This window comes from Anser anser (assembly GCF_964211835.1).
Source record: "Anser anser genome assembly, chromosome: 18".
Classification (NCBI taxonomy): Eukaryota; Metazoa; Chordata; class Aves; order Anseriformes; family Anatidae; genus Anser; species Anser anser.
Window position 1 is genome coordinate 8,723,842 of NC_139739.1, and position 14,683 is coordinate 8,738,524.

At 39.1% G+C, this 14,683-nt stretch overlaps 2 protein-coding genes across 3 annotated transcripts in view; both read left to right on the plus strand.

Annotated features, from left to right (window-relative positions):
• TXNRD2 (thioredoxin reductase 2) overlaps positions 1–6,444 on the plus strand; it is an 82,122-nt gene extending 75,678 nt beyond the window's left edge. Inside the window, exon 22 of the transcript XR_014573480.1 lies at positions 6,321–6,444. The gene's annotated coding sequence lies outside the window, so the exon portion shown is untranslated. The remainder of the gene's footprint in view (positions 1–6,320) is intronic.
• GNB1L (G protein subunit beta 1 like) overlaps positions 1–14,683 on the plus strand; it is a 41,751-nt gene that overhangs the window by 16,378 nt on the left and 10,690 nt on the right. Inside the window, exons 1-5 of one of the 2 annotated variants that reach the window (XM_083803512.1) lie at positions 6,316–6,444; positions 8,181–8,308; positions 8,551–8,676; positions 10,695–10,857; positions 14,583–14,681. In XM_083803512.1, coding sequence (XP_083659638.1) covers positions 8,193–8,308; positions 8,551–8,676; positions 10,695–10,857; positions 14,583–14,681 — 504 coding nt within the window. In that variant the 5' untranslated portion in view covers positions 6,316–6,444; positions 8,181–8,192. Of the gene's footprint in view, positions 1–6,315; positions 6,445–8,180; positions 8,309–8,550; positions 8,677–10,694; positions 10,858–14,582; positions 14,682–14,683 lie in introns of those variants that run through there. The other variant, XM_083803513.1, reaches the window with a different exon arrangement.

Here is a 14,683-nt window from a genome sequence, read left to right on the forward strand (position 1 = left end):
CTTTCTCCCTTATTGTTGACTGTTTCGGGCCAGATCCCGAGCAGAACTCAGTGCCAATGGAAATTACTCCATTTCTAGCAACTCTGGACTTGGTCCTGTACATCAGGAATCAATTGATAAGTCATGTGCGATGTATTTTAGATGTATAGGTTAATTTCCTATAGGTTATTTTTTATTATGCAATATCATGTTACATATACATTTCCTTAATTCCAAAACCTCTTAAGTTATATTTCACACTTTGATGAGAAAAGTATAGAAGACAAAATGTCATCTGATGTGTATTGTGTTTCATGTTCCTATGCCCTGTGGGAGGAAAAGAAAAGTAATAGAACAGACAAATAAATAAACGTGGTGTTGAAACTGGCATGACAGTTTCTGCTCTTGCGCAACAGAACTGCAATCAATTTATTGTCTTCATTGGTCAAATGCCAGAATAACAGTATAATATTATACAAGAGTAGATTAATTAAAGTAATTAGAACAGAATAAATTAAATAATCATACAAGTTTGTCATGGGAAAAATATGTGTTTAGAATTAATTAGTTTTCAAATAAAGTGATATTTTAATTGCTCAGAGTTACAGAATCTTTAATTGCAGACACATAATTCTGGCCCAAATAACTTCAGTTGCTGTAACAACTTGATATATTTCTTCTCTGTCAATTCTTTTTAATAGTTTGTTACTAAACAAGATTATTGCAGGAAATGTCTGCTAAAATGTCTGGAAGATGTTTAATTAAGCCCATGCTATCTGAGGACATTATTAGCTCTTGGAACCAAAAGATTTGTAGCTGATGCTGCACTAAGCAGCACCCCTAATTAAGGAGGAAGGGCAGACAGAGCCCTGTGGCTGACAGATTGCTATGCATGGCTGAACTAGAGGCTACTCAAAACACGCTTTTGATGGTCCTTGGCTTATCATTTTTCTGCTAGGTTACCATGATTTATTGAGTGTACAAACTTAAATTCATTTTAGGTCTGATGCTATGGTACAGTGAGGCTGTTGTATAAATCCTTCTTATGTTGTGCAATCCTTCTTATATTGTGCATTTTCACATTCTTCAGATCTGGCATTTGTAGTCCCGTATGTTTTTTTTTGTTTGTTTGTTTTTCCTTTGCCATACCTTTATGGGAGGGTGTGTCGCAGAGCTCAACTACTGTGTGCTTTTGTGTCTGCTTGCTTTCTCCAAACAAGGTTGGCTGTAGTTACATCACCGCACTTTATCAAGCAATTAATGGTTTCAGAAAGTAAAACATATGGGTGTCTTCCCTTGTCTGCAAAGTGAACCTGTTTATGAAACACTAGAATTTCATCTGCTTCAGCTGTATTTCGATGATGTATTTTCGACTCCTTTATTAAAAGCTAGTGCAATGACATTGTGAGGCAGGAGCTCTCATGTTTTCAGTCCCCATATTTTTTGGCATAAACGTATCCATGATATTTTGCTGTCTCCAAAATGTTTACTTCAGTAAGATTTGCAGTGCCCAAAATGTTTAACTGTGTTAAAAAAGGTCAACCAGCTGATAGCTGAAGGCGAATATGTCAGAATGAAAGACTGAAAAAAAATTATCAGTCCGACACAGTGGGAGTATTAGAATGATTAATGTTTATGTTAATTTATGGCTTTTACATATTGATTAATAGCTTTTTGTTTCAGTGACCAAAATGTGTAAGTGGCAATGAGATCCATATGCTAACTCAGTGTCTTTCAAATAATTACAGTCATTCTTAGTTTTGTTCCCATGTTGAATCTACGTTTTCATATGGAAGATAATTATTATACAGTGACTTTTTAAAAAATTGCAGATGGGAGTATTTGAAAGTGAACCTTAAGACAAAAGCCTAGGTTTCAGTCTTCCTGAAGGCTGCACATTGACACTTATATACATTTTTCTTGCAAACTTCATTACTTAAAATCATAATATATTGTGGTTTAGCATCTTTCAGTTAAGGGATGCTTAGAGACAAAAAAGATGCAAACACTTTGTGAGGAGCTATTATCTTAGTGGAAATCATTAAGAATGTGTTCCATTGCAAGATGGTTATTAGTCATTTTCTTTTCTGCTCCCATAAGACTTCTTGGCGTATCACCAATTGCTGATAAGCAATTTTGTTTTCTATCTGTCCATTGACTTTTACAATTAAAATGTGGAAACTTCCATCATTCATTGTGTAAATGTTAGGAGACCAGGCAAGTTTGGGGAAGCTCCTGAGAGAGGATGAACTCCTAACCTCCCTCAAAGTCAATGGGAAATGGGGGTTCTCAGCACTTCCCAAAATGCGACTTTTTCTTGAAGTGTGTTTGTGAGCAGGCAGTCATTGTTAGCCATTAGAAATGACTTGGTGACCATGTAGAATGAAAGCTCTGACAGCATTTAGTGTTCCCAGCCTAGTAGCCCAAGTAGGACAGGGTTCTTGTCAGTTGTAATGCTGCCTGTGTGGCAACAGGCTTATAATATCAGTTAATAGAAGATTGTATACTTTGCATTCTCTTTGACACTGAGGTGTCTCTGTAAGTTTTGCAAGCAAAAGCATTCTATCTAGAAATCTGTCTACACTGTGTAGACACTATATTCTTCAGAGCAGGCACACTAGTGAGTGCTTCCAGTCCACTCTTGTGATTTTTTTTGTTGTGTTAGGTTTCAAAGACAATTACGAATACACATCAGTATGCTTAATTGCTCCTTTGCTTGTCATAGATAGGAGGCAGTAATATGGAAAAATAACCAATTTTAATAGAAAACATTGATTATTCTTACTTCTAAAAATTGAGTGCTTTATTAATACCTCTTGTTGGTTAAATCAGAATTTTCTACAAATTCTAATTTCTGTTTGAAATCAATTTATTGATTCAAAGATATCTACTGATTTCTATTTTCCAATTTAAATATTTTTTTCTTTAAAATTAGCCTTAACGAAATCATAAAATTACAGTACAGTTTATATCTACATTTAGCACCAAAGGTTGCAAATGGAGCTGTAAACTGAAAGAGTAACGCTGGTGTTAGTTGACTGATGAGTGAATTTTCACATATATTCCAAGGCTCTGACCTATGCAACAGTTTGTGTAGCACTCTCACATCCCTTGACCTGTGCAGGCACTTGCTGTATGAGATTTCCCTCTGATTCTGCTTTTACTAGTGTGGGTTTCAGCCTTTGCACACAACAGACATATCATGTGTTTCAGGACTGGGGTCCCTTTCAGAAATCAGGCTGCCTGGCTTTTGATTTGGGATTTTAATTGGCCTTTTCATTTTTCCCTAAATGTTTTGTACGTGCTAGCTTGCTACACGATACAAAAAGGCATTTCTTTGTACAGTCAGTTATTTTTTACCCAGGTGCAAACAGATTTCTTCATAAAGTTGTCTTGCAAGTTCCTTCTTCATTGCTGCCTACATTGCAGCTACCAGGGATGTGATGTCAAAGATGTCTCCAAGACCAGCTGTGCTGTAGCACTGTAATCCAGTGCGGCGCATCGGGTGCTGCAGGGACGCCTGTCACTCTGGCTCGCCAGCAAGGCAATAGTTGGCTGGACAGGGAGTGGCCACGGTGGTCCCAGGCAGCCCTTACAAGGGTGTTTGCTGGGCAAAGGATGTTTCACTGCTGTGAAACCCAGCTGTCTGCAGTGGCTGGAAACTTGGGAAAACTGTTTGGGAAGCTCATACTGTAAGGGCTGCCTGCTGTATTTTAACACTGGAGATTGTAAATGTAATGGAATGAACAAAATTTTTTGTGCTGCATTATTCATTTGATGGGGTCTTTTATTTCCACTGACTTCCTCTACAGGCACAGCCAGTGACCCACTCTGAAAACACAGCTGCGCACTAGAACTAAGCTATGGAACGTGGCAGAGTGTCACAAAACCTCTGAGTGAGTGCAGGTACGCGCAGAAATGCAGGCTAAAAAGGGGCTTTGTATGAATGAAAAAGAAACAGCATGGAAAGGGGGAAGATCAATTTATTCACATCTTTCCCAACTCATTCTTTGCTCTGATTTTTCCTTTGGGAGGGTGGCACCTGGTAGACCAGGAATTTTCAAAAAATAACAGGGATTTCATATATCTGGTTGTGAGCACACCTGGATGTGTTGAATTTTTGCAGTAGTAATTATGTCTGCACACCTGCTGGTTTCAGTCCCAAATCAGTTTGCCAGACATGCCTAGAGAGATTTATTTCCCCTATACCTGAAAAAGTTCTTACCGTGGAGTTTGTGCTATCGTGAATGAGCCTACAGAAAAAGAGGATTTTTTCTTGTCTTTGTTTGAACCATTGGTATCTCAAACTGAACTGTGGAGTTTGCAGGGGGAGGAGGGTGTTTGGATGATATTTTAATAGCAATTTGTTTTTGCTTCGATGTGTGATAGAAATGCTAGTGACAGGAGTGGGAACAGGAGAGTTGCTGAATTCTGCTGGAATTTTTCCTGTGGGAATCTGTTAATGTTTTTAATTCTCTGAGAGATTTTTCTAAGGTAATCCTTTTGACATTTACATATTTTAAATGACTCTCATTAAATAAAAGCTTAACTTTTTTATATCAAATGCTGAAGTGATGATACTGGAATACCACTGCATAGAAATTCAAATGGCTTGACGATTATTCCAATTGCAACCTAAACGAAATAAGCTTCATAAAGGATATTAATAGTGAATTGTTCTTTAAATGTTCTGGCATTTAGCAGAAGCATATTTTGCTGTACAAAACCCTTTTAGTGCCCAATGTTTGCTGTGTTTAGCCATTTGCTAACTGAAATGCTGATTTGAACGGCTGGGTTCTCCACTCGTGGCTTGCTTAGCAATTTAATTTGTGTAGGAGCCCAGGGTTTTGCAGCACACCTTGTGAAAAATACCTTCAGTTGTTTGTATCATACTGGAGTGTAGCTTAGCCTCTAAAAGAGGATCCTGCTACTAGCACGGGGAAGGCTAGAAGAAATCAAAAGTAGGACATCTTTTAAGAAACAAGACAAGAGAATGGTGATGGGGTATTTCATCTCTTACTGGTGATTTCCTCTTGTGAACAAATTATGCCTTAAGCAAAACCATTCATATATTTTAATGTGCTTACATAGGTGGCAGGAACCAGAGCATGACGATATCTCAGGCACAAACGTAGGATGCTTTTAAATGAAATTTCTTCTGTAGGTTGCAGTTTGCTAGTTCAAGCCCTTGAGCCAAATTTTGATCTCAGACCAGCCTAAATACTAAGTAAATTCATTTAATTAAATTTGCTGTAGATATCCCCAGTTAACAAGAACAGATTGGTCTCCCTGAGGCTAGGTGGAGTTAACAAGAAAATAAATGTTGTGCTAATTAGAGAACTCATTTTCAAACACCTGGGGTTAAACTTTAAAAAGTCCTAGAGATTTAGGTTTGAATGTTTATTTGGAAATAAGTCTTTTGCTTCTAAATCACTTGGGCACTTTTGAAAAATTTACCCAGGGGCTTTAATGCTTACGCAGGCATCATATTTATCATGTTTGGAGCTGTCTGTCTTAGCAAAGCATGGTATAAATATTGTCTGTTAGTATACTGCAGTGTAGTTCCTTATCCATAAAAGTAAATTGGAGACAGTGAGCTGCCTGGTGGTTGAAGGTAGGCTAAATGTCCTATTTCTGAGGCGGCTAATGTGTCAGTAAGAACAGATTGATGCTTTTTCGGGGGGGGTTAAGGGACCAGTGTACACAATTTCCATCCATTTGAGTCCGTGGGGGACTTTTTGCTGATTTAGGTACCTAAGAACTTTTATTAAAATTTTGCTCTTAAGTGACTTGTTTCAAGCTTCTACATCCATGGACATGGAAGGCAGCAGAGATGCATTTTTATAGTTGCAGGAAGAAAAATGAGACACTTAATACTGTTGTGCTGCCATTCATTTGCTGATTCATGATAGGAAGTAATAACATGTCGTATCATATGTCCCATAAAAAAAAACATAGGTTTAATATTAAGCTCACTTTCAAGATTTGCCTTTCTGATCAGTAAAAAAGCAAGCAAAGATCCAGGCTGCAAGGAGTAAAAAGTCACTTGATTTGCTTATAGATTGAAAATATGTTTTCATAGTTGTTGTTGCGATTTTGTTTTTTCCTTTTCCTGTAGCCAGTCTGAAGATTTTTCTGACATACTATCCTTGTAAAGACATGCATTCGTAGTGTCTGTTTCATGCCAGGTAAAACCCTCCCCATAGCCAGGCACACACTTGGTATCTGTCAGCAAAAACTTTTGTGTCAGTAATTAGGAAAATGCTATTAAAAACCTGCCTTGTTATCCCAGGTAGCCTTTGGTTTGACTCAGTTTTGTTTTGTCTTCCTTGCTAGTACAGTAACGCAGGATCGTTCCACTGTGAAGAGGGACCTTCCTTCTCTGACAAGCCACCTAGCTACTACATGTGGTTCTACAAAGTGTCATTTTGAGGATGACAGCATACTGCTGGAGCATCCAAAAAGGTGACCTCTGGTGACAAAACTCGTAATCCAACAGGTTTATATCACAGGTGAAGCATGTTACTGACAGGCACGTGGGAGCTGGATCTCACCATGGGGGCAAACCTGTGCAGCATGGAATCATCTGAAAATTTGCTCCAGCTGAGCATCTTGATCATCAGACACTATCATAAAGCAGATGAGTCAGGGCACTAAAACATGGAGGTTATCCACATCACTAGTCCTAAAACATAATTGTGTTTAATTAGGACCTATAGATACCATGGCAATTAGTGATCTATAAACACTAAAGGTAGACGTGCAAATGAGGTGCAATAGCAAGTGCATCCATTAAACACAATTCAAAAGCTGCTGAGGTGAACTGACAATTGAAAATTGAGCTTTTACCATGTAACTTGTAGCTCTACCACTCTGTTATGGTTCTCTCCAATTCCTTTGCTGTGAGCCAGCAGGCATAAAACCACCTGCTGATCTTACCCTACTGGATTTGGAAAACTTCTTGTTTAACCTGGTCCAATATATGCATGAATGGGAAAGAGTGATTAGAGTTGGCATCAGTTGTGACAAAGCTGCCCTTTTCTGCATGAAGCCAGGTAAGAAAGGTAGAAGCACAAATAGGCACAGGGAATAAATTCACAGAGAAAGCAGAAAAAATTTAAAGGTGAAAACTCTTCTTGTAATGCATGCTATAATGCAATTTCCAATTAATTGCAAATTAGAGTTGTAACAGCTGCTGGTTACATTGCCCTTGCACAAGTCTGGAGGGTCATTTGTCGCTAGTCAGAACACGGGGAAGTTGTCCTTGTCCTCTGGTGACTGTGCAGGAACTGCCTGCAGAGATCCAAACGTGAATGGTCTTTTTTTCTGGTGCAGAAATCCTTTGTAAAGGTGCCAAATCAGTAAGAGTGTGCCTAATCAGATCATACAAATTATCTCTGTTAGTTCATAATACATTGTTCTTCACATTTCCCATGTTAGACTGGGCAACGTGCTTCCCCAAATGCTTGTCGTTTTCTTTGCTGACTTGGGCCACATTTGAACCAATGACATAAAGCTGAAAGCATCCATCTCTATTGATTCTTTGGGGAATACAAACCCCTTGGAATAAAATGTATAACACAGTAGTCAAGTTAGGGTGAAATAATGCATTTCTTTTCTTCAAGTAACCATGCTTGGAACCAAAAGTTCAAGCACTTGAGAAGAATGGCAATCCTGTGTAAAAATGATTGTAGCTCAGATCTCATCTGAAATTCTTTTCACTGCATTGATCTTCTGCAAATGGTTGTGGGTACAAAGCTGAGAAATGGCATTTTATGGGGTGGAAAGGGTAAGACTTGCCAAGAGGCTAAGTGGAATGATAAATTGCTTGCCCACTGAAATTCTGGATATCCAGTTTCTTGCACTTAGTACCTGTTCCTTTTTGCAGCAGGGAGAGCAGCTGAACAATTTTGTATTTACAAGTATGTGCATACACAGGGACAGCTCAGCACTTAGCTAGTTTAAAAGGGAATCATTACCTACTGTCAAAAAGCAGATTTGATAGATGCTTGATCAGTCAGAGTTAGGAGGAAATACTTCCACAGAACTTCATGGGAAATAGAAATAGCATCCAATAATGGCAATTTGAAGAGGAAGCTAACTAAGCAAAGCAAATGTCCTCGTCAGAATATATTTAGAGTTACAATTTCACATTAGGCTGTCTTACCCTCTATGATACCTGTGTCATCTTGCTCCCCCAGTGCATTGCATGGATGGCTGCGCCACCTCCGGATCCGCAGTTTGTGCTGCGAGGCACCAGTGCTGCAGTCCACGCTCTGCATTTTTCCTGTGGAGGCCAAGAGCCTGATGTCCCCATTCTTTTCTCTGGGTAAGTAAATCAGGATTTCTGGCTAAGCTGAGCATCATACAGACGTGTCTTTTGAAAATAAAGTATATTATTTAGATAAATTATATCTGGAGAAAACAACAAAATGCATGACTGGCAAATGATGGGTGTGTTATATTTGTATATACAACTTCAGTATTAAGGTGGGGGGGAGGAAAATATGGGACAGTCTTATCAGATTGTGTGCAATGGTCACGCTAAAAATAATCTGTTGTTACTGGCAGGTCTGAGAATGGGCTTATCAACGTCTGGAACCTAAAAACACGCAGAGTAGACAAAGCACTGGATGGCCATGGAAGAAAATCTGTCTGCTGGGTGGAAACGATGGATGGTAAAGACAGGCTCCTCAGGTTAGCAAAGGCAAAAAGCAATGGAAATTATTCTTGCTTCTGTTATGTACCTGAGTTATAAAAAAAGGAATTTCTTATTTCTGGAGTCTGTTCAACGCGTATAGAAAATGTACAAAAATACAAAAATCCAGAAAAGATGAAGAACCAAAGGTGGAAAAAAAAATATACAATTGATTTCTTTATTTACGCATGTGGCTACACCTGTATCATAAAGAAATTAATTCTATCCTTTTTCATTGTAGTTTCATTGGGTCTGTAGCATCCTTGTACTGAGATCATGTGAGGTCTCTGGGTAAAGGAAATGAACTTGGATATGAAGTTAAGTGCTTCACAACTGGTTCTCAGGGAATATCAAATTTGATACAGTTTATAAGTAGAGGAGAGAGGGAGAAAAAGTAGGGAAGGAAGAGAAGAACCAGAGGTGGAATGGTGGAAAATGAGCAAGAATGCTGAGTTGCACGCCTGTGTTGCAAAATGTCTTGCGTTCTCATTTAGTGAGGGAAGGTTGGGAAGATTTGTGTACTTTGGATTAGACAGGTGATCTAGAGTAGAGTGGATGCCAAAGCGTCTGTATGACTAGGAGGTGTTCTGACATGTTTATCTAGAGAAGACATCTCTTATAATATACAGTGGAACTCATTAGCATTTATATTTATCTACTTAAGTACAATTATCAACACTCTCCCCCATAAAATCCTATTGAATGAGCATTGTTTGTATAATTATAGTTTTTCATTACCTCTATTTTTGGTGTATATTTATAACAGCTCACATAGCAGTACAATTCTAGGACAGCACTTACCTGTATTTTTTGTTAGTCTGTTCTAAAACTAAATCACCACAATTTCTTGCAGTACCACATTGTTTGTATGCCCAGTACCACAAATGTTTTCAGTTTGTCACTCAGCTGAACAGCAGATGGGAGTTCCTGTACTGATGTTGAAGAAGCCCTAATTGGTCAGATTCGCATCTACCTGTTTTAGTTACATACTTCTGTCACGTGATACTGCTAATTAAAAGAAGAAATAGATGAGGGATTTTTGATGACTCTTTGTCCCAGGTGATGACACAAGGATAGGCATCCTGTGCTACTTACTGTAGTCTGTGAACTGGGCAAACTAGAGCTTCTCCGCAGCGGTAATTTGTTCCAGAGAAGTGGAATCACACAAATATGTAGCAACTGATGCTGCACCCTTTGAGTGGCGTCCTTGGCTTTACTGCTTGGGACCAACCCATGGACTTTTCTGTGGCATGGAGAGGGGTGCACGAGTCTGTGCTTGACTGGGCTGCACTCGTACATTGGTGGTGCCGCTGCAGCCACCGTTTTTTCTTTTTTGGATGTTTCAGCTGCAGTGTTTTATTGTGTAATTCCCGCTGCTTGCCAGTGCCTCACCTGTTGTGTATTCATACACAGACAGTTATAGCAGTCTTCTCTGCCCTCCCTGTGGCTGTGGAAGTTGACCACTGAATGACTGTTGCTTTTCATTTACCTTTGTGGTCTTTCTTGTCTTGCTATTTGTCTTTCAGCTGTCAACATGCCTGATAATCCCATTTCATTGCTAGGGTGAAAGAATATTAAATGTGCTATTCTGTGGATACTTTTGATTCCCTTTAAATTAGTTCTAATCAATGTTAACATGTAAGTATAATGAAAATATTCAAATAATCATAAAAAATGATAAATATTTGTATATATAGCATATCTGTGTTTGATCAAGTGTCTCTTTGTAAGAAAACATGGCTAACTGTGACTGCCATGTATCTGACTGACTCGGGTCCTCCCTCCTGCTGGTAATTTTAAAACCTACTGTCCCGTTTTGCAGCCAGTAGGAGCGTAGAGTCTCAGTGATACCGAGTTAGCACACGTTTCATGAAAGACCCTATTAATAGACATACAGAAGCTGTATTAAGCTCAGCCCTTACTACATGTTGAAGACCCAAATTTGAGATACCAACCTACAGGAAGACAGGTTTTCTCAGTCCTGCTGCTCACAGAACAACTTGTTTTATTGTAAAAGCCAGGGTCGTGACCAGAGGATCTGTCTGTGGGACTTAGCAGAGGGACGGACTTCAGTGATGGATTCTGTCTTCACGGAGAGTGTGGGATTCTGCAGATGTTCTCTGTTAAAGGTGGCACAGGGACGCTGGCTAATGGCCATGGCAGCCAAAGCCGTGGACGAGGTAGGAAATACTTCTTTTTCTGGTGCTTGGGAGATTGCTTTTGTTTCTTAAATTGGAAAATTCTGAAGAAAGTTCAGGAAGTTCTTCATTGCTTTCAAATACTCTGCTCAAGAGAGGGCAGCACAAGGAACCTTCAGGGGTTCTAATCACTAGTACATCCAGGAAGATGACTGAATTATATAACTCATGCTCCAATAACAAGGATACCACCCCAAGTTTTGTCTGACATTTAAGTATTTGCAGCTGCTGCTGGTCTTTCATGTGCAGGAGTTTTGAAAACTCCTCTGGTGCTGCTGCTGAATGCTGTTAAAGGGGAGAACAGTCCTTCTGGGGAACTAATGGTCAGAAAGTCTGTCATCAGATGGCGGTACTCATCTTCCATCTCTAGCTGAGAGTCGTGTCTGGTGAGAAAAGGGGAGGTGCAGGTGATTTGTAATGCGATACGTGGTCTTTCACCTCAGGCTAATTCTTTAACTGGTACTTCGGCTGGAAATAGTTGAATTACTATTAGCGGCCAGAGGTTTGCATGGTTTGAAATAATTGTAGGGTTCATTTCAGTTCCTACTGGATAAGTCCACATCTAATACCCATTATCACACCAATCATTGACTGACAGCTTTATTGGCAGTTTCAACTTCTGTTTTGTAGAAATTGTATTTTTTGTTTTCTTTGAATTACTATTTGAGGACATTCTGCAAAAATAAAATAATTCAGATGCTTGACATCAAAATAGCAAAAATACAAAAAAAAAAAAAAGAAGTGGCATAAATAAATAAGAGAAATATTGTAGCTTATTGCAAGCTGTCTGTGAATGTAAAAAGTCACGAGCTTTTCTGGACCCTAGGATGCATATCTTGAAACTGAACGTTACACTTTCTATATACTAAGTAATATGTGGGAATGATGCCTGTATTGCAAGAAAATAAGAACTTTTTATTGTTCAGAAACTAACCATATATTTAAGTACTTTGTTGGATCACAGCCAGAATGCTCAGCATTTTACAGAACCGAGTAAGCCCATAAAAACAACCACTGTATCTGTAAATAAAACTACTCCAAGGCCCAACTATTGTTGTGATCGAGCAAGGAACTACCCTCCCTTTTACAGAAGTGTTCAATAATACTTAACTTTAGCAAAATTGAAAAGTGCACTCTTGTATCAGGTGGAGAAGCGTTTGTTTCAGGCAAAGAGTACACACATGTTCTGTTCATGAAGAATTAAATAGTCATCTAATCCAAAGAGGAGATGTTTTACCCCAATGTCTCTTACAGCTCATCTCTGTTTTATTTTCATTTGTTCGCTTGGGTCCGGCAAACTGATAATGATTTGCTGTCTCCTGAGGTAAAAGAATCCCACTCTGTATATGAAGCTTTACATTAGAACTGTGTCAGGTTTCAATAAATTCACATACTCCCGTAATATATAGTGCTTCCAAATAGGCAGCACTGTGTGAGACACAGTACATTTGCAGCTTATGATTAAAATTAAGACTTAATAAGTGTTTATGTTTGGCTGGTGCCCAAAGAAGAGTAATTTTGTCTTAAAGCAGGTTCAGTCCATAAATAATGAGATCTGAACAGGCATTTATTTGTTCATGATTGCATTTAAATCACCAATTATGAGTTACACGCACTTTTCTTGCCAATTTGCCAGAAACATGTTAAAAGCTTTATTAATGTGAAAAAGAAAAAGGGTGTGTTTCCTTGTGGCCAGTTTTAGCCACCCAGGAACACTATTAACCTCAGGCAAAGGAAAATCTTTCTCCTATTAAGCAAAACCAATATAAACACAGAACTTCAAGTTTTAGGTTACAGTTGTCAAAATATATGAAATAGTATTTATTTCTAAGGCTCAGTTGCCTCTAATGCAGACAATCTCTGGAACTGTCAATCTAGCACAGGCAGCTCATGCCTGACTGCCTTTTGCAAAAAACTTTTCTCATCTTTCTGTTTTTCTTTGTCCTTTGAAGCCCAACTGTAGCCCTTGTACCAGTTCTTCCCTTTTGAATCAAGATAAAGCAAAGGAATGGCTTTTTTTATTTTTAACCTGCAGGAGTACATTTATCCCTGTGTTTACCCTTCCTTATTACATAAAAGTTACAGTTTTGGTTTTCTTGTGATCTAGCAAGCAACGCCCTTTGGAGAGCCAATGATGAAAGACACGAGATGAGAGCGGGTCATCTTCATATTTATAGCCCATTTCCTGTAATAGCTAACTTGGTCGTTATGTTGATAGCAAGAAGGTTGCCAAGAGAAAATCTTTTGTTAAGAGCGTAGCTCCAAAGAACCAGAATTCCCAGGTGATCAGACTTTGGTCTGTTAATAGGTTTGGTCTACACATCGGATGACTCTGTGCTGTAGTCCCCAGCCCTCATATCTGGAGAATGATTTCCTTCTCCATTGCTAACTGGCTTTAGAAAGTGTTCTGTATATTGTGTTTAGTACATTGTCGACTTGCAGTCCTAGAGTGCAGCTGGCTTTTGGCAGGCTAGCTGACAACCTCTAGAAATAGGAAGATGTTCTGGCAAGCTTTGAACTAAAGGTATAGGATTGGAAAGCCATTGCAACTGCCGTGGTCTTGATTGATGGCTCCCAAAGGAGCCATATTTGTGTAATACCTCATCTCAGATGCTTAAGGAAATTCGCATGACTGGGGCTGTTCAACAGCACTATTGGGCTTTTGCACATTCAGAAATAGCCCAGGATGGCTGGTGATGCTGGATTTATCAAATATTTGAAGTCCTTTATTTTTATGAGATAATGCAGACCATTGTTTATTTAATTAAAATAAAACATCACCTGAGTGATTAAGTATGCATCTGAGAAAGAGCAATATAAAAAGAAATGTTCCTGGAAGCAAGTTTTTGATAACTAAGAACTTACCTTTCTCCATAGTTCCAGGCTCAAGAATCAGCCTAGAGACACTTTCGTGTCTGTCAAGAGACTCGAGACCTTCCAGTGCCAAACTGCAAAGGCAGACTCCCCTGATCTTGCCTGCTATCATCCTGAGGTGGAAATGAGCTACTTCCTTGGCAGAGGAAGGACTTCTTGCCCCGTGTTTTAAAAAAAAGTAAAAAAGACAGAGCCATAATTCATTACCATCTGCGCAAGCAAAAGTAGAGGCTGCTATGTAGACAGAGAGCAGGTGTTAAATACAGTATTGTCTGACCCTTCAAAGCAGGGTCAGACACTATTGTAGTAAAAATACCTGTATGCCATCAGTGCTGCAGTTTGCATTAGCAGATGATTCTGGGGTTTAAATTTTGCTATTTTGCTCATGCATTCAGCCAGTAAATAAAGAAGTCTACCATAGATAGCTAGATAAATAGTGGCTATGTATCCACACAAGCTCTGTGTGGATATAAAAAGAGATAAGGGAGAGGAAGCAGGGAAGTGTTTTCAGATTAAGCGGTCTGCAATATTATCGTGTGCATAGCATCATCGAGTCTATGTGAAGAAGACTGTAAAATACAGACAAAAACAGAAGAGCAGAAAATGAGGATGCGTTCTAGCAGTTCTGCCTGGTCTTTCATTAAACAATGCGTTTATTTAGATAGCTGTAGATTCCCCTACCGCTCCAGCTTAGCATGTATTCCCCAGTTTCCTCCAGACGGTTTTTACTGGAAGCGCTTACACTAGCCTTAATCACCTTAAAAGACTTGTGATTTTAGCAGCAGAATTTTGACCTGGAGCCTGACCAAATTCTCTTGTTTTCCTGATGTCAGGTTCAGGTTTTGGAGCTGCCATCCAAGACATCAGTCTGTACCTTGAAGCCAGAGGCGGGTGCCAAGTTGGGCATGCCCATGTGTCTGAAGTTATGGCAGGT